Genomic DNA, 20,769 nt, shown 5'->3' with positions numbered 1-20,769 from the left:
CGTCACCTCAATACTACAACTTTACCAGACAACTTGATTTTCACTGTTTTTGAAATAGCTATTGAATAATATGATTCTTCATAAATAAAAAGAATTTCAAGTTATACCTACACATTTATATTTTTATGAAAATCGGTGTTTTTTAAAATAAATAAAAAATATTAAAACGAAGAATTAGTCAAAAATCTACACAGTGAAAAATTTAAAACTTAAACTAAATTTTTATAATAAATATGACCATAAATATAATGTAATTATAACGTTAGACGTGACATAAATATGTATCAAATTCACATTTTTTTTACAATTGTAAGTTTATCTTTGACTTTACTTTGAAAAAAAATCTTTTTATTGTTTTCAGATACATATTTATTAATTAATACAGTTGAAATCGTAAATTATCAAAAAAATGTCTCAAATTGCAAACTTTGTATTTTTCCGTTTGGTGCCTCTGCTGGCATGCCTCTCCCCCTTAATGGGAACTGTAATAATTTTGTGTTTGAAAATATTAGATAACTTTAAAACCATAAATGCATTAAATAAATACAATAATATTTCTGCAATATTATTTCGATTAATTGAACATTATTTAATTGTTTCCAATTAAACAAAGCACGATTTTCCAATAATAATTATAGCCTAGAATCTAGATTTATGTTAATCAAGTAAAGTCTAAATTTCATTTTCCGAACAATAACTAAATCAGAGTTATCTAGTTGTAGTATTGAGGTGACGATATGATATTGATCATATCTTACCCGAGCATAGAGCAGACGATCTGCATATTCCTTTCGTATTGCATTAAACAAAGTGATGGAATTAAAACATTATATCATAAATCACTCTAATTTAATACTTCTATTATAATAAGCAAAAGATCTTTGGTCCCATCTGTGATAATAGAATCTGGCTACATCGACAAGCTCTTTGATGAGGCTGGTGTCAACACTGACAGCTCATCAGATTTATCAAAACACAAAGCCAGGTGACACACATGGATCATCGAGCACTGACAAATAGCCTAATGTTCAGTGGTCCAGAAAAAACGATGTGTTGAAGACCACGACACCTGTTGCTTAATGGCCTACATACTGACTTTTAAATGATAGAAGTGATCGACTGAGAAGAAGGATGGAGAACCTTGCAGAGATCGGAGAAGTCTGCTTGAGACGGCCTAGGTCCACCTGACTGTCATCATCAGTCATGTAGTGCTAAACAAAATAGTGCTGGGTCGCTGTTTTTTTTTTTTTAAATCTTAATCATCCCCCTTCTACTTTGACATAAGTTAGATTGGTAACAAAAACCCATTATCACTTGAACTAATTAACTAATAAATGGAATTGGACTAACTAATCTCTCACATTTTATTTTTTCTCACATACATAAAGATATTTAAGTTATATAGTTATTCGCAAGTTAAATATAACAATGACTTATTTTTCTATATTTACGAGATTTAAATGTGTCTAATATTAATTATAATATTGTTAAGATCTCCTGTAAGACGTGCTGAAGCGTGCTCCATCTTGGCCACTGTATCTCTGCGTATTACCAGAAAGCACTCATATAGCAATAATTCTAAATATAATAGGTATACAAGAATATTTAAACAAACTTTAAAATAATACTTACTCGAATTGGGTGTGTTATCGAAGGGGTAACTGGCCACCAATGCCCCTCCGTGAAGAGATCCCGACAGCACAAACTGAATTTTGCTGATCCATTCTTTGACGGCTTCCGTTTCTGGTTGAGCCCTTTTGTTATTCTGTTTGAAGTAGTCAGGGAAGTTTCGGTTCAGATCGAAGCCTCGAGCGTTGTATCTAATCAGATTTATAACGGGTTATTTTAAATAGAAGGGGTTCCTGTATCACTAATTAGTCGTTTTTTAAATATAGGCCAGATGTACGAGGGTGGGTCAATAATTCCTTAGAAAAAAGCATTAAAACAGTTTTTATTTTTGTATTTTTTTTTTATTTCTCAACATAATCTCCTTGGAGCTCAATACACTTGGTTAGACGTTTCTCAATTTTTTTTAAACCGTCAGAAAAATAAGTTTTCGGAAGGTCCTCAAAATAAGCATTTGTCGGATCGATGACTTCTTCATTTGAAAAAAAACGTTGTCCACTTAGCCATTTTTTTAAGTTTGGGAAAAGGAAAAAGTCACTGGGGGCTAAATCTGGCGAATACGGTGGGTGGTCGACCAATTCGAACTTCAATTCTTCAATTTTAGCCATTGATCGTAAACATGTGTGAACACGGGCATTGTCCTGATGGAAAATAATTCCACGTGCATCCCAAAATACAGTAGCCATAACCTTACCGCCTGATTTTACGGTTTTCGCCTTCTTTGGACATGGTTCGCCTTTCGCAATCCACTGCTTTGACTGTTCTTTCGTCTCGGGAGTATAGTGGTGTATCCATGTTTCATCTACAGTCACAAAGCGACGAAAAAATTCATCCGGATTGCGTTGCATGAGCGACAACAGGGCTTTAGAGGCCACCACCCTATTGCGTTTATTGTCGACTGTGAGCAAACGCGGCACCCATCTTGCAGAAATTTTTTTCATGCCCAATTTGTCATGTAAAATAGAAATGACGCTACCTTTTGAGATCCCTGTAACCTCAATTATCTCACTCAACGTAATATTTGGTCACTTAACACCATATCGTGGATTTTATTGATCATTTCTGGTGTAGTCACCTCTACAGGACGTCCTGAGCGTGGTTCATTCTTTGTTGATGTACGACCACGTTTAAATTCATTTAACCAGTTATAAATAGTTGCAAGTGAAGGAGCAGATATGCCGTGAACTAAATCCAACTCATTTTTTATTTCCTTTGCTGTTAACCCTTTTATATTAAAATGTTTAATAACAGCTCTAAACTCAATTTTCTCCATTTTCCATTTTTCCATTTTCCACAAGCAATTTTTTTTTTAAATGTACGAGAAACACACAACAACCCGACCAATCTGATTGAAACTTCGCAGCATACTGAATCGGTAGTGCCGCTGCATGAAAACAAACCGCTTACAGTACTAGTCGCGCCACCTGTCGGCTTTTCTAAGGACTTATTGACCCACCCTCGTATGTAAATCATCTATGCAACCTCTCATTAAAAAGTGTTACTACAGGCTTACGTAGTTCATCATTCATTAATAATTGAGCCGATACATAAGTAATATTCGTAAACTACCAATCATTAATGTCGCCTACTTCAATAACTCGAAAGTTTGTTTAGTTCTAGTTTCATACTTTTCTGAAATTAATGATTACAAATGAATCACTCATGAAGGCCGCTAAATCAATAAAATTGGCGGCCAGTGCAGAGGATGCATGATATTATATAATGATGCGTTGCCTTTGCATTCGAGGATAATTGGTACCAAGAAGGAATCTGCTTAAAACTGGGATCAAAATTAGACACATTTTTTTGTAATATCTAATTATTGTTTTTATCTATGTTTATTATATTTTTTTGTGACTGATAATGAACAGTTAAATAATGAGGAAAGATAAATTCACCTCACATCATAATATTATAAAGGAAGAAAATATTGACATTTAATTTAACATTTTATTACCTTCCTTGCCCTCCATCGCACTGCCCCTCTTTGCTGACTGCATATCCATCAGGATTCAAAGACGGTAGAATATGAATTCTAGTATTGTCCAACAGCCACTTGATATAGGGATCGGTTTCATATGAAGACACTAAATACTGAAAGCATATTAATTCATACAAATTATATATATATATGTAATATAGAGATGACCGTATACTATACGGTCATCTGTAGATATATTACGCGTTGTTCGTGGAGCATTGCAGACAATAATGTTCCAATATAAACTTAACCTAACCTAACAAATAATCCTAGCCGCTGGCTTCCTGTAAACCGGCAAAAACCGTGTTTTATTTAGACATGAATTTTATCTCAGTACTATACAATAGGTTGGACAGCCATTAATATCTTTTCTTTCGACCATCTCCGATCCTAATAGGATCATATGGGCCTCCACAGAGTAGAGGTTTGTATTAACAGATTTTGTTTTTTACGAGAAATGGATGTCAGCCACTTGCTCAACCCACTAGGTCCATACCCTGACAGAAACAAATCTAAAAACAATATGTTTACTTGCCAGACCCAGGATTCGAACCTGGGACCCACGGCATGATAGTCCAACGCTACGACTATTATTATATTTCCAATACAACATTTCACAGTGAAGTGTGATACGGCGAACTGCATACATATAAATTTCCGGGCACGATCAGCGCCAATGGTAGCATGTTCGCAAAAATAGTTTGTATGTTTAGCGTGTCAATTATGAATTGGTGCCGTACGTAAAACACGAGTTGTAGACAAATCAATTTAGTTATATTCGAAGGATCTAGAAAAACGTGAGAAAATTTGATTGCTTTTTTATAGACGTTTTCACAAATACGACATTAACATTTTTGCTAATTCATAATAGGTACTTATGTTTTATTATTATAATTACCTACCTAGTGTTAATCGTTTACAATTGTTATTTCAATATGATTCGACACGCAGTATAATTTTCTGTGTTTGAAAATACTTGAGATGAAACAAAATTCAAATTGAATTCCCGTAAAGATGGCTGTCCATACTCACGATGGCTGAGCGGATACCGCGTCGTCTAACAAAGTCGTGAGTTCCGAGTTCGTGTCCTGGGTAGCGCTCGAAATAGAAAATTCTACGAACAGGAGCGCTCGCTATTTTTCCAAAAATTATTAACATAGAGTTATCTAATTTTATGTAAGTATATTTTATTGTTATCTACTTCAAACGGTCAAATTAATTTTTCCACGAGACGAATTTGCCGATTTCTTGAACCGGAACGGCGCTCCGATGCGCTCCAGTCCATTTCGAGCTCTGGTCCCGGGTCTTCAAATCCATACTTTTTTTCGTGTATGTGTTGTGTTTGAGCCAAGAATATGGGCTTAATAGGCCGAGCAAGTGGCTTACATCCATTTATCGTAAAAAAACAAAATCTGTTAATTCAACCTCTACTCTGTGGAAGCCAATATGATCTTCTTGAGATCGAGCATGGTAAAAAAGGACTTGTGTCAGCATATGTTACCTACCACAGGCACCATTATTTGTCACTAACATTATTATTATGCATCGAAAGATTAATTTAAAATTCGAAATAAATACCTGAATCATGTGCAGTAGTAATTCTTTTCCTACAGCTTCATTTCCATGAATGTTTCCGACATATTTGACATCCGGTTTCCCGATCATGTGCTCATAGGGAGATGTCGAAACAACCATCACCCAAAGATCGCGCCCTGAAATTCAAAATATGGAACGTTTTTTATTGTTTTATTTTTAAATCATAATATGGCTATTTATCCAGAACTTTTATAGCGGAATATATAATTGCTTACTTATGCATTACACGTATTCAAAATATTGTCAATTAATATTACGTCTATGAATAGTCAATTAGATACATGCATCGATTATTACTACTCTCATCTTTTTGCATGTGTTGCATTTTCCAGTAATTGTTTGGCTATGTCGCTTGAAAACCCCGAAATAACTGTTTTTTGTTGAAGGTCAGAAAACATGTGGGAAAGGTACAGTACATACCTGTTGAAATTGCCAAGGGATTTTCCATATTATATGAATTGTAATCCACAGTTATGGGGTCACAACATTGAATAATAATACAGTTTTTGTGAGATGACGTACCTTGAACTGATTTTCCAATTGAATAAAGGGCTGTCAAGTTCGGATATCTAGCGCTGGTTGCTCTTAAAAATCGGGTCACTTCATCATGATTGTGATAAGTGAATTCCAAATTAAATCCTGAATCTTTGAATTCTCCATTGAAAGGCACTACGGGACCTGAAAAAACAATAATTAGACTTATTATTATTATTGAAAATATACACCCTGAATCAGTTCCTGTTTTGGGTATAACTGAACCAATGACGTCCGATGTGGGCATATTATGCGCCGCATGGCCCCCATATCTTGCAGCGAGTCCCAATGCCAGGATCTTTGGCGGCCCCCCTACCTATCGCAGCGTTAAAGGCAGTGACTCTCAGCAGACTCTTCAGAAGCGTTCTCCAAATGGTGTTCCAGGTAAAATTAAGGGTAATCAGTGTATTTTTAACGATTTTTTGTATTCTCGAATACACCCATTCCAATTATGGAGTTGTCGAATATCGACACAATAATTAGAAATTGTATCACACAACTGCATATTTTAAAATCTTTTTACTCGTGAAGGAAAATAGCGCATTCGAGCAAATTTGTGATTTATGTTTATCTCACTTATAAGGTAGACGCGCCACGCAGGGCCCCCCAAAGCCCGGGCCCCCAGGCTAGAGCCCTGTCAGCCCCCTCCCCCTCCCTTGTGGGGGCCATGATGCGCCGCATATGGGCGACAAATTCCAGACAGAAGATCTCAAAAATAACTGTTGTTAATGATATGTAGTCAACTAAATGTTTAGAGACATTCCGGAATCATTAGCAGCATATGTTATTTGGGAATAAATCAATAACAAGTATTTTTTTCTTCTGACGCATATTCTAATACGATAGATAAATGATAAAATTAACAATACATTACTGCAAAATGGAAGACTCAAAAATATCTAGGTGAAGATGAGATTGTATTGGAAAACTAATTAGTTTAGTTTGTCTAAGGGCGGCACTTTGTATAGTAACGTCACTGATCTCAACTTATCGAAGGGACAGGAAGAGGCATTGTATAATATATTGAGAGAAACATATCTTCTTCTTCTTTCACGGCGCTACATCCCGGGGTGGGATTTGGCCTCCTCCACAACCGCTCTCCACTCACTCCGGTCTCTTGGCACACTTCTCTAGTTACCGGGTCTTCATATATGAACCAAGTCTACTTCTACGGCGTCAGCCCATCTTCTTCTTGGACGGCCTCTGGGTCTCTTCCGTTGGGGTAGCCACTTTGTCATGATCCTTCGCTCTAACTTCAGGCATTCTCTCCACATGTCCCGCCCATCGTAGTCTTTGGGACTTACAGTATCTTATGATTGTTTGCTGTTCAATCAGCTCTTCCAACTCGTGGTTCATTTTTATTCTGTAGTTCCCATTTTCCAACGTGGGTCCAAAGATTTTGCGGAGTATTGTACGCTCGAAACAGCTAATTTGTTTTCCTCGTTTTGAGTTAAGCACCAAGTCTCACAGCCATAAGTAACCACTGGCCTATAATTGTTTTATAAATTAGAAGCTTACTTCTTCGGCCTAGAATTTTCGACCCCACCAGTTGCTTGCAGGCATGCCAGCATTTATTCCCGGAGATAAGGCGGATTTTTATCTCCTCTGCTGTCTTATTTTGGGTATTTAGGCTGGATCCGAGATACGTGAACTTGTCCACCCCTTCATACGCATGCTGTCCTATGTCTATATTCTGCAGCGGTACCTGATCACGTGTGCTGACCAGTGGCGGCCGGTGATCTTCAAAATAGCATTTTCTGGTAGTGCGCAATGGCTTACCTTCTATGAAGAGAAGATCTTCTTCTTTCACCCTGTCACCCAGCATTGGAGCATAGGGCAAGCACAAGTTCGCGCACTTCCCTCGGTCCATCGCCAACTCTTGCGCCTCCCGCCATGTCAGGCCTGCAGCACGTTGGTCGCTTTTGTGGCACCGCTGCAGGGTGAGGGAGGGCCGGCCATGGCAACGGAACCCTTGAGGCTGTGCCATAAGGGTACGAAGTGTCACACTCTTTGGCGGCATCAAGAACACGTGTCCTAGCCACGTAGAGGTCGTACAGCGTCTCTTCATGATTACCTTAATCATCGAAGGCCATAAGCTAAGATAATATCTTAGTGTAAAATGACTGAACGTCGAACTTCTCAGAAGGTAAATTAAATATGTCTTTGTTTATTTATTCTATTTCTTAAAAAAGTTTTTGAACACGTAGAATAATTTAAGATCAATTAAGAAAAATAAATATCACCGTTTATGGCTTTACGCTAGGAACAATGCGTCAGCCAAACGTCTGGGTAATTCACTTTGTTAAAAGTGTAAAGCAGTATGTTTATTTTTTAAATCTTACATTATTATTGATTTACGTGAAATTAAAAATGAACTAACATTACGCGGGTAATATTTATATTGTAAATCAACGTTCATTCGAACTCAGTTTTATTTCTGATGTATTTATATGGCATTAAAAGTATGTTTCTCTTATATTATCGTTCTTATTTTATATTCAGCTACGACCTACTACTCATGTAGTGCTGTTGTGTTTTTTTTATTATATTGAATGTATTTGAGTGGTTTAGAAATAAATGCGGCGGTTCGTAGTTTCGTAAAATGTTGGCGATTCATTAAATCTTAAATGTAAAAATGTTAAAAATTAACTCGCAACATTGTTATAAAACAGAAACTGGCGTTTTTGTTTCTAGAGTCCTAATTTCGTGCGCCGATCATAAAGTGTGTAAAAAATGCTCATAAAACGCTACTACAGGAACATTGGGCCACGGTTTAAAAAAGTATACAATGACCTCATTGTAATCCTGTGCAAACTGAAAATCTATTTAGATCGCAATTATTGCTTTGCGCCCACGAACGGAGTATTGTTCATAACATAATACTGCTACATGTTCTACTTCGCGAAGTGAGTGATACACATATGAATAACAATGAAAAGTTGAGCGATGTCTTCAAAAATACAGGCGGTGCGTAGCACTTGCATGGTATTAGAGGAGCCGCCTCTGGTGCTGACCATATACTTAGTTTATGAGAGAAACATATATCTTTAAGTAATTTATATTTTGTTTCTGAATATTCAAGAAACAACTAATAATTAATTTAAATTATGGTTGCATTGTAATTATCATTATGAATATTATCATTATTTAAATTTCTTATCTGTACGATTGCTGTTATGAATCATAATGAAAAATGTAATTACGATGTAGATAAATAATAATTACACATAAAATTAAGTAGAGGTAACTTTCAGTAGGGCATGCAATTCCAAGATGCAGCTCGATTTCTAAATAAGGTTTATAATGTGTTTTGTCAAAAATAGTGTATTCTGTTAGGTAAATAAATATGTGTATAACTTAAATAAAGAAAATGACCAAACTCATATTATATAAAAGATTGGGTACAAGTCTGTTTACTGGATGCCAGGCGGGAACTGCGGCAATTTTCATAACCAATTTCGGCAAAATTCGTGAATTCAAGAATGATAACCTAACCTAACCTAACAAATAATCCAGTATATCGACTATTTTCATTTTCAAACAAACATTGCGATATAGGAAATAGATAAATGACGAAAATAATTATATAATAATATGGCTTGAAGATAGTTTTCAGATTGTCCAAAAAGTTTATATTTTTTTGATGTCACGTAATCGGTAAATGTTTATACCTACTGTAAATTGCATCCCTCCTTGTAAATTAAATTAGAGATTAAAAATATGCTAAATCCAAAACCCCGAAATCTAAAATTCTGTTGCTTGTACACGGTCGGGTATACGCTTCATAACTTTGCACTCCGGCTCTAGGATGAAAATAATGTAATATATTCTAAAAATATTGTTTTTATATACCTATATTATGTATTTATTTATTTATTACTACATAATATATTTATAGAAGTGAATATCATTTGATCTAATTTTATGCAAGGTAATCGGGCAAAAAGCCGTATCAGTGTAGTAAAAAGTGTAAAAAAAGTGCAAAGTTATTAAACGTATACTAATATAATAATACTATAATAAACAACAGAATGTAACTCAATTTGGAGAGCACTAATGAGCAGGTATTAATAAAAGCTAATACATAGTTAAAAATTGTTGCAATTAAGCATGGCAGTCGTAGCATAGTGGTAATGCACAGGGCGCGATACCCAAGAGACAGAGGTTCGATCCTGCCGGGTGTCTTACTTTTTTTCGAAAAAGATTTTTTTCTATTGGCTATATTTTCTCATGAGTGTTTTCAGAATTATGTAAGTTCAATAATTAGAATGTACATTCTTAAATCTTGTGAATTATTCGTTGAATAAAAGAAATAGTTAATTACAACAGAATGTATTGTTTTGAATGGTTTGTTATGATAATTTTACCATTTCTGTGTCATTAACCTGCATCTTGAGATACATAAACTTGAATCTTAACAAACCATACGATTATGAACAAGAAAACAGAAACAAGTTACCTTTTTTGTATTTAATTAAAGTTAATCAAACAAGCGTGAAAATGAAAACTTTCTTATTAGGCCATTATCCGCTGTTGTGATCATGGCCACAGGCTTGCATTAATCGCTAGATACCCCCTATGTCACAGAAGAGAGAAAAAAACACTAAACGATCTGGTAATAATAATCTTTAATGCGACATTGTAAATGTTTATCCGTGGAAATGTCAGTTTTCACCACTTTCACTGACGTAAATTGCCATAGAAATCGTAACCGGTGAGTGCATAATCGGGATGGATTGTCATATTACAAGTTTAAGTTGAATTCCAATGTCATATATGTAATTTAGTTTATAATATTATCGTAACTGGTTTATACTCAGTCATTTGTTACATGTTACATGAAAGGTAATTGGCCTTTGATCAAAAATACACGATCATTACAATTACACGTTATCTATTTAGTAATTGTTACTCACTGGACCATTGATTTCACATCGTATGTTTAAGTATGCGGTATGCTGATATAAGATATAGCAACATTCTTAATACTAATAATTTATAAACACCACTAATAAATATGCACGTAATAAATACGTAGGTAGGTATGTCTATCTGAACGTAAATAAATATGTAGTTATTTTTTATAATTATTATGTTACATACAAAAATACTCTAAAACTCGTTTAGTATCAGTACAGGTTTTTCCAAACACTAATTAATTACTGTAGCAAGATAAAAAAATCAAGTAAGTAATTAAAAACAACAAACACATCTTGAAAAATAGCTAGTTTTTACTTTCTAAACTACCAATTAATTATAATACAAACTTAAGAGTCATATTATGCCATCTGTATTAATGGTGAAAACAAAATTTGCTTTTGGTATTGATATATTCCACGTTAGTGAGAATAAGTTTAGTTTTACTACGATCACTGAGTGCCTTGAGTGCATTGACATACGATAATGCCGTGCCGTCCACTGAGCGACATTCTTGCTGGATTCCGAGGCAAAAAAGGCGAGAGAAAATGTGCGTAGAAGGTGCCCAGTAAGATACTGTTGGAGACCAGGACCGTTGTAAAATAGTAAAGATTCTATGCCAAGATAACACATACTTAAGTAGGTATACTTATAAGATTCGGACATTCTGCTATACGTTACCTCAAAGCAACACTGGGATAAGTCAAAAATACTCACATATACTTAATATTCAATTGCCCTAATAAGTGGTTTTAATTAAAGTTGAAACTAATCCCTCGACATATTAAGTCCCTCCATATCAACATATCGTCTGTTAAAAGAAAAAAGGACTTAACCCACACAAATAAAATTTTACAGGAGGCACAAAAACGTTTTTGTCATGGTTCTCGGTCAAAGTTAAAAAATAGACATAGACAAGTGCATGAAGATAATTATTTTGGTCAAGAAAAACCGATAAAAATGATGGTTAAGTCGTTTTTTCCCATTTCATTTCCTTCTTTTTATTTAAGCTTAATTTTTATATTAATTCGGCAATCGCAGCTAAACTCAGCTAGGCCCTGCTTCAAAACTGCTACCATAGCCGGCAGGCTAAGCCAGTTCCCATTAATTTTATGTTCTCTGGTATCTACATAGCATATTATAGGTATAACTGCGAGATTACTACAATTATTATAATATGTTTAAAACGTACGATTTTTATTTAGTAACTGCATAAAACAGTGCCCACTATAGTCAGGCCGTGACACGAAACTTAAACGTCGATGGGAGTACTACTTATTGCTCATAATTCGAATGCAATATAGTAAAATGTTGATTGTTACATATTGAAATAAATGGTAATTTTTTTAACGAAATATGCAATCAAAATTCATCATAATATTTTGCGAACAGGTTACCGCTTTGCATTTGAAGATAACTAGTACCACCTACCACAATTCAGTGACACGGCCTGGAAAGAATCAGCCTTGGTATTACAACATTACCTGATGATAGTCTCGGCGAGAGGTCAGCATTAGCGGCAGCTGATGCTGGGAATGGATATTCTTGTGCAGTTGTTTGGAAGATGCTTAATATTGTCACGACTAAACTAATCCACGTCATCATTTTTATGGTCCCCATTGTCCTGGAACTGAAACAGAAAAAAAAACATGACTAATTTTCCTTCCTGGCGACATGTCGTGTTACTATGAAAGGGTAATAGTTTTTATGGGCAAATTGTTATCGAATTATCAAATAAAACTGTGGTATGGAGCGGCAATTTTCTTTGACGTAGATGACGCAATCGATTCGTCATAATATTTAAAAATGGGGCTCGGAACCGTTCAAAGCAGTCATGCAATTGTTAAATTATAATTATGTTTCTCACAAATCGAGTATAAAACATTACGCAAAGCATAAACAAAATCCCTGCAACTAATATCAAAAGAGTCTAAAACACAATCACGTAAAAATTAAATCACTAATATTATGATGTTATCATTGCCATTTTCAATAATTTTAATATTGGATAGGGAAATCTTAGATTAATTTAAATAAACAAATGTAGTGTTTCCATACAAAAATACTACGATATAGTTTGCCAGAGAATTTCACCCGATTACGGAAACTAACACAACCGTTATACCTAATGTTGTTATTTTTCATATCGGACAATATTATTCTACGACAAAATAGCTTACTAAAATTGGTATAGTTTTATAATCTCAGTTACAAGAAGTGTGTGGACCATTGATATACCACTGAATCAAATGCTTCTTAAAATGACGCCCGATTTTCAGCGACTCGGCCAGTGTTAAAACTTACTGTTTTAATATCAGCGGACTTAACTCGATATAAGCTCACTTAATATTTGTCTCGAAAACGACCTGGCAATAATTATGAGTAAGCCCGATCTAGCTTGCATCTTACTCTAACTAATAGTCAGCGCATGACGACTTGCTCTGTCCGCTCAGACATGAATTTTTGGTAGCTTGCAAGCTTTGGGTTGCAGACACCCTTAGGGTCACTATTCCAAGAACGAAAATTTAGTTTTACAGCCAGGGCAATACGGGTTAACCCATGTTAACGGTCTTAACGCATTATACCTACAAGAAAATATTATAAGACGATATTCGTAATATCTTCTTTTGTGGTACATTTTTAAAATTACACTTGTATGGGAACTCCTCATCTAGTAGTATATCAATGGTGGGGACTGAAAAATACACCTTAGGATTAGAAGAAAGGGCGACGAATCAACAAAATTAAATAACTATTCTATAAACAATGGCCATGTAGCTCTTCCATAATTCAGAGATGTTAATTTATATTTCATGTGTTCAAATTCATTTTAATGACATCGTAGAACAACGCATTTTGGAGAGGAAAGTTGTTTTTAGACTAATTACATTTTTTTACTTTGAAGACATGACATTTATACCACATTGAAGGGTAATTGTTGACTTCTGCGAAGCTATTCTATACACAAGGCGGCTATCGACGGTAGTTTATCATATTTATGTATTGAGACGGTTACTTATTACAATAAGTTAACCGTATAAACTGTCAAAAAGTGCTATGCTAAAAAGTGCTAACAGTCCCTCTAACGGCTGTGTTAATTTTTAGAGGGAGATAGACAGTTTAGACGATTAACTTATTGTAATAATTAACCGCCTCAATAAATAAATATGATAATATTTATAACTTTAGGCAGCAGACACACGGCGTTGCATTAGACGTGCGTCGACGCAGGGTCTTATTATTTGATTCGAATAATTTCATTTGTTTTATCCAATTGGTGATTCTAATCGGATACAATTGCAGTCTTAGCTGTCGATAGCCGCCTTGTGTATATAATAGAACCACTGACTGGTATTTGACATTTAATTTGAATAATATTGTTACATTAGGCATTACTCAAGTAAAAAATCGTGCACACTTAAATAAACTGCAACTTGTTTTTTTTTTGTAAATATATAACCTTTGTGAAACACCAGCTGCCAATATGTCGGGGTTTTCCCTATTTTTTATCAACACAATTAATATAGGTACCTTTATTGCGGTCGTATTATTTTTGATTGAGATAAAATCATCACTTTTAGCTGTAAAAACCCTACCAAATTTAATCATAACAAACATTAATAATAAATAAATAATTATATACATTTGAGTATGTAGCGTGGTATAAGCACTTAGCGTCTCGCGTGCATCGATCCTAAACCGAGGTTATCTCGTGATGTTCGGAAAGTTATGGGTGCCTAAACAAAAATGGCGCGAGGCAACATATTGTGTGTATTTTCTTTATAAAACTAGTGAACAACATTTACTGCGACAGACATACAGTGGCTAGCTATACATCAGGCATGTTCAACTTCAGGTAGGCAGTTGATTTACTTTCTGATATCAAAACTGGCAGAGATCTGACCACATCTCTGCATTCTATAGTCTATATCTATAGTCTAAGCTGCATTGTCATTCTTCAACGCAAACAAACTTTTATCAAAGCTATGGGAAATTGAACAACTCTTGCCTTTTATCATCAGCACGGCTATTCCAAATAGTTAACACGATAACACATTTTCGTTACTTTTATTGTTCCAAAGTAACAGGGATATCACTCGGAGCAATTCCATAAAAAAGTCAGTTATTTACAATAATTATTAGCACAGTTAACACGCATTACGTGATACTCCAAATGCGTCCCATTAGAATCTCCAATTGGATAAAAAAAACTCCACTCAACGACATTTGACAGCTCGCGGTTAACCATGGAAGATAGGTAACTTCCCGGGATAATTAACTGAATACGACATCATATTATTATTTTTTAAATTTGATTTTGGAGTTAGGTACCTACGTGATATGTTATACTCAATTTACCAGTCTGCGTGAAAATGATAATATTCTTCTTTTGAACATATACATAATTTTGATTCTGAGAAAATGTATTATAACCAATAGAAAAAATCTTTTTGAAAAAACGTAGGCACCCCGCAGGAATCGAACCTGAATCTCCCGGGTATCGCGCCCATGCACATGGAACCACTATGCTGAAGTGCTTTCCAAATTGAGTTGAAGTCCAAAGCTAGTTAAAATCTGTCACAATTAAGTATGACTCCTTTAGCATAGTGGTTATATGTGCAAGGGCGCGATATCGGACGGATGCAGGTTCGATTTCTGCGGGGTGTCTTAGTGTTTTCAAAATTATGTATGTTCAACAATTAGAATGTTACATTCTTAAATCTTGTGAATTATTCGTTGAATAAAACATAGTTAATTAATTCAAAAGTAATTTGGTAACATAACTTATTTTTTGTCTAATCAAAAAGAACACATATCAACGTAATACATCTTATTTTACAACGTTTTTCTTAGGTCCTATTCTTATTTGTCCGGTACAAATCTTACAATCAATTTTTTACTAACTTCCCGACTAGCTAGACATTTGAAACTTTTAGAATATATCAGAACACGATGCCGATGCATATTTTTTAATACTTTTAGCCATCTTTAAGTAGAATTGGATTCATTTTTAGTTAATTCTGTTTTGTATGAAAAGTTATTTCGATACCACTATTGTTTGCTAGGGGGGTCCTAGCAACTAATTTTGTAATAATATATACGTGCGTTACTATGGAAATCAATATGGAATGACATTTCATTATTCAGTATTTCTATCAACTACAATTTTTTTTTGATCGTTTAAGCTAGTCAAGTCAAGTTTATATGATTCAACAGAAAATTTAAAAACGTTTATAAAAAAAGCTCTTTTTATCTTGTAATTATTTACTTTGAATTGATTGGTTTCATTTTTAACGTAGGGGATGCTCAGAATAAGTTAGTGTTTTGGGACCCCATCTACTTTAACCCACCACTGGCTTATAACATTTAGATCTTTACAGATGACTGAACAGGTGGGTATACGACTAGCGTTCAAGACATTAATTTAATAATTTTCTCACGTAATATTAAATTTATCTCTTGAGTTGGATTATTGGGAATTAGTTTACAGTTAACGCTTCGCTGAATTTGGGTCATACAATTTATTGCGGACAATATTAATTTTAGGAAGTAGGATAGCACTATGATTCATGATTATGTGCTTTACGTAGAATTCATTGTCTTCACTAGAAAGTGTTAAATTGATTAGATCCGCCATTTAAATATTATTTTATTATAAACCGGAAAATAGTAATCACATCGAAAAAATTGACACTCATTTCATTATTCAGTATATTATCAAAATAACGTTATAAATTTATAATATAATGTATATTACAATGAATGTTTTATTAGTTGTAATATATTATATATACCAATTTACCGTGAGGTTACATTTTCCATAGTTTTAACACGAAAAAATCGTATCGGGGGGGCGCCGAGCGAGAGAAAAAGTTGGAGTGAGTTTCATGAAATACTGTCCGCAGTAGCAACCGTAACAATAATCACATTGCCCCTGCCTAATCTTCCAGTCAAAATTATGAATACTTAAATTGATTGCGAAGGCAGTGGCGGGTTTAGGGACGTGGAGATACGAAAAAAAATTGAATACCAAAAATCTCAACATTTAACTGAACATGATTATTATTGAAGATCCCAGCGACGGTACATAATAATATTAATGGCTTATTTTATTGTGTACAAGTACATATCTGAGAGGTTATGCTGTTAATTGCAAGGATTTGTTGTACCTAGGGTAATAATAATTTATACTCAATCTGTGAGAAATACACATCATTTAAAGATTTTGGTAAATTTAATAATTGTATGACTGGTTTGAACTTTTTAGAGGCCCCCTTTAAAACTCCTGGCGATTTTGCGTCATTTATACCTTCTTCCTTACGACTCTTGGTTGTTGGTAATCTGGTTGCCGGAAACCGGTTGATAGTGCGTAAGGTAAGGGGTCTTATTATATATGAATGTATTTTAAACATTGCCCCATCCTGAAGCGGGCCCCCATACCTATCGCTAAGGTCAAAAGCAGTGTGATTCTCACACGTAGTGTTTTCCATATGGTATTCGAGGTAAAATTAAGGGTATTCAGTGTATTTTTTTGTATTTTTGAATAGTACATCCATTTGAATTATATAGTAGTTGAGTGTTGTCAACAAAAATAAAAAATTGCAACGCACAACCACGTATTTTAAAATGTTACTATTCATAAACTGAGCGACTTTTTTTTTACTATTAGAGAAAATTTGTGATGTGTGTTTGTCTCACTTATCTGGTCAACCCACAACGACCCCAGGCTAGACCCTTGTCAGCCCACCTTTGTGGGGGCCATGATTTTAAATCGTGTAATCAATAATTGAGACAACTACTCTTAGCTTCAATGTTATTGATGCTTAGTAAATTTGTTATTCGTACATTGTTGTTACCTTTGAGGTGAAGGTGAATCGATAAAAACAGAATCCCTGTATCATTTGACAAAACCTACCGTAGGTTCCAATACCTGCTGGTAATGGCATTCAAATGTATTCATTTGGATGCAATTTTAAAATAAATGAATTCAGTTCAAAGATCTTTTCGCGAGATTGCTTTGTGTCTATTGCATTCTCATCTACCTCTATCTTGTTTGTGTATTTTTCGTGACAATGAAATCTGTCCGGTGAATTCATTGACACTGTTAATTAAGCAGCCCTCAATTGCAATAAAAAACAAACTAACAATTAACGGTAAATCACCAGCCATGACAGAGAATTCGAAATCGATTAAAAATAAATTTGTACAATCACCGTTTTTTTTTAAACTTTGAACATTCCATAATTTGAATATTTATAGAATAGTAGATTCATCATCGATTCGAAACAGAAGAGAGATAGAAAATGACACAGTTTAATTGAATTTTCTTTAAAATCATGAAATGCAAATATTTTTTTTTTTAAATCAGCTAAGGTCAGATAGTAATAAATATATTTTTAATTATTATTGATGGGTTTCAACTATTCTATACGTATACGACATTTAAACGATACGTATGAAGGCGTTTATTCGACCCTCAGTCAATACAATTAATTGTTATTATGTTATTATTGAAATCAAAAGTTATGCAAGAGTTTTTTATGATAAAAAAAATCCTAATTTATCTCGTAATCTATAGGTAGTAATTAATAAATGATTCGAATATCAGCTGTATATCTGCCTATTTCCATTTTTAAGGTTAACTAAAAAACTACCGGACAAATGTTGATGAAACTTGAACAACTTGAAAACAGAACATGATAAAACAGAACAACCAGGGGAAAAATAAAACATTCATTTTTGTCGTATCTATTTATTAATTAAATACTAATAAAACTAAAGCGTATAAACAAAATATATACAATCACTGCACGTCGGCCATTCGGCGTAAAAACCTCAATTTATATGCTTGATTTTGATAATCATGCACAACTCCACAGAATTATTATCATTATTTTTTATTGAACATATTAAATTGATTAAGACGAGATATAAATCTAGCTAGCCGGCAACACCGAGTTGAGTCCCGTTTAAGTGAGGCTTTCTAGCAACTTTTGTTATTAAAAGTCTTTACAACATAATGATATGACAATTTCTATATTAAATATTATATTTTTCCTGAATGGGTCATATTTATCGCTGTTCTGTTTTGTCACTGTCCTGTTTTTTCATGTTCTGTTTTGTCACCGTTGTGTTTCTCCATGTTCTGTTTATTTATGGAACCGTTAATATATACCCCCTTTGTTGCGATTTAAAGTACTCCTTTCCGACTACTTTCCAGTATTCTACGATATAAACTTTTAGGGAACATAGGGGAAAAAATCATATTGTATAAATTTATTGTAATGAATTAACATGAGTAAACAAATAATTATGAATGTATGTAACGTACGTATACTGTTTCATGTTTTATTTGCTCTACTTAAGGGCCCTCCACTCATTGAGAAATTTAGGCTACGTGACAAGTCACCACTGACTGTTTAACACGTTAATAGAGTGGTGGTGCAATGAGTTTTCTCTCTCATATTGTGAAAAATATGCATCATTCTTTTCTGTTGGTATTTCCGTTTATCTTCATCAAATAGGCATTCTTTCCTGCTGCCAAATTAAGATTAAATTATATAAGTAGGGGAACCGTAGCGACTGAGATACATTTCTAATTCTGGATACTTCATGAAGAAATAGGCGACGTCATCCAGCAGAGTTTATAAAATGCTTTCTACCTACTAAGTAACTACTAGCACATCTTCGTCAATCTATGGGTACCTACCTACTGTTTGAGAAAACACGATGGTAAAGTTATAGATTAAATAAATACCTACTAGGATATTTTTTAAACAGCTCTTTTAATGTATTTTTTTACGAACCGGAGCTTTAGATAATTTTCAAACATAATAATACCATAGTTATCTAAAGTTATGTCTATTTTATAAAAAATAAGTGTGTTATATGTTGTGTTAAACGGCCTATTTAGGTCAGATGGTGAAATTATTTTTTCCACGAGACGAAGCGATAATTTTGCCGCTCCGGTGCACTCTGATCCATTTCGACCCCTGATTTTAAAGCAATGTAACGTTCTGCAGTTTTTGAAATTGTTACTTTAACAAATAGCTACACAAAAATAAATATAGTGCATCTAATGTATATTATGGTACTGCCAATACTGATGTTTAAATATCAAAATATTTGAATATTCATCACATATCATCACTCCATCATTACACGATTTACACGATCAGTATTACTGAGAATATTTTATAGTACTGAAAGTTATACTCATTGCGTACGGGTAGCTATTCTAATAACTGAATCATATAATATTTCTAGATATCTACTAACATTTTTAATTATTTTTCATGGGTGCAATTGAGGATGATGTTCGATTTTTTAAAATCGAAAAGTAAAAATATTTACTGACGATTCCGATGTTGTAGTAATGTTATTTATGTTGCAGTCAGTCAGTGTCTTGTCGACAATTTTATATTATGGCGGAATGGTTTCACGGTCAGTATGTCACGACGAAGGTCCGCGTTTCGACGCATCCTCACCAATACACCTTTCTCTCTCAATGGCAGGGCTGCGGACGGTTAATGTTCCAAACGAAACAACGAAATTATATTATTAACATGCGCGGATTTATTTTAGAAGCACAAATTTATAAGAACATCATTATGAAAAACCTTATAAACACACCTGTTTGAAGGAAGTTTGAACGAATGTGATTCGAACTTGGGTACATCATTTACAGAATTCTTTTATCTTTTAAAACTATAGATCCGTCTATGACTGCGAATTGTTTCTAGTAATTATTCTATCTGAGATACTCCCATTTTTTAAAGTTTAAATAATAATACCAATAAACAATTTTTAACAATTAATATTATTAAACACTATAAGTAATACGTGTATGCAATTTTTTTTCAACCATGTCCGATCCTAATAGGATCATATGGGCCTCCACCGTGTGTGCAATAATATAAATAATAGATATTTCTCATTCAAACTAGCTTACCCTTTTCGGTATCGTAGGTTAGACGTCCATCTTTTCTACTTACGCTTCTAAGTATGGTTCTGCATTACGGCTTGATAAATTTTTGAGATTTTCGAAAATTATATAATAGTTTCTATAATAAGAATCTTTTTGCACTCTGATCAGTTTTTTTTCAATATTTTTT

General features: G+C 34.0%; 1 protein-coding gene across 2 annotated transcripts in view; it reads right to left on the bottom strand.

The window, feature by feature from the left end:
* Positions 1–20,769, bottom strand: part of LOC147073724 (carboxypeptidase D) — a 53,875-nt gene that overhangs the window by 12,399 nt on the left and 20,707 nt on the right. For both annotated transcript variants that reach the window (XM_085944741.1, XM_085944742.1), the window contains exons 2-6: positions 12,139–12,284; positions 5,726–5,881; positions 5,186–5,319; positions 3,584–3,720; positions 1,633–1,820 (exon numbers count right to left, since the gene is read on the bottom strand). In XM_085944741.1, the coding sequence (XP_085800867.1) occupies positions 1,633–1,820; positions 3,584–3,720; positions 5,186–5,319; positions 5,726–5,881; positions 12,139–12,274 (751 nt within the window). In that variant the 5' untranslated portion in view covers positions 12,275–12,284. The remainder of the gene's footprint in view (positions 1–1,632; positions 1,821–3,583; positions 3,721–5,185; positions 5,320–5,725; positions 5,882–12,138; positions 12,285–20,769) is intronic.

The sequence above is a fragment of the Rhyacophila brunnea genome, unplaced genomic scaffold (assembly GCF_057557595.1).
Source record: "Rhyacophila brunnea isolate RB1 unplaced genomic scaffold, BYU_Rbru_1.0 scaffold_17, whole genome shotgun sequence".
NCBI lineage: Eukaryota > Metazoa > Arthropoda > Insecta > Trichoptera > Rhyacophilidae > Rhyacophila > Rhyacophila brunnea.
This window is presented reverse-complemented; position numbering and strand designations above follow the sequence as displayed.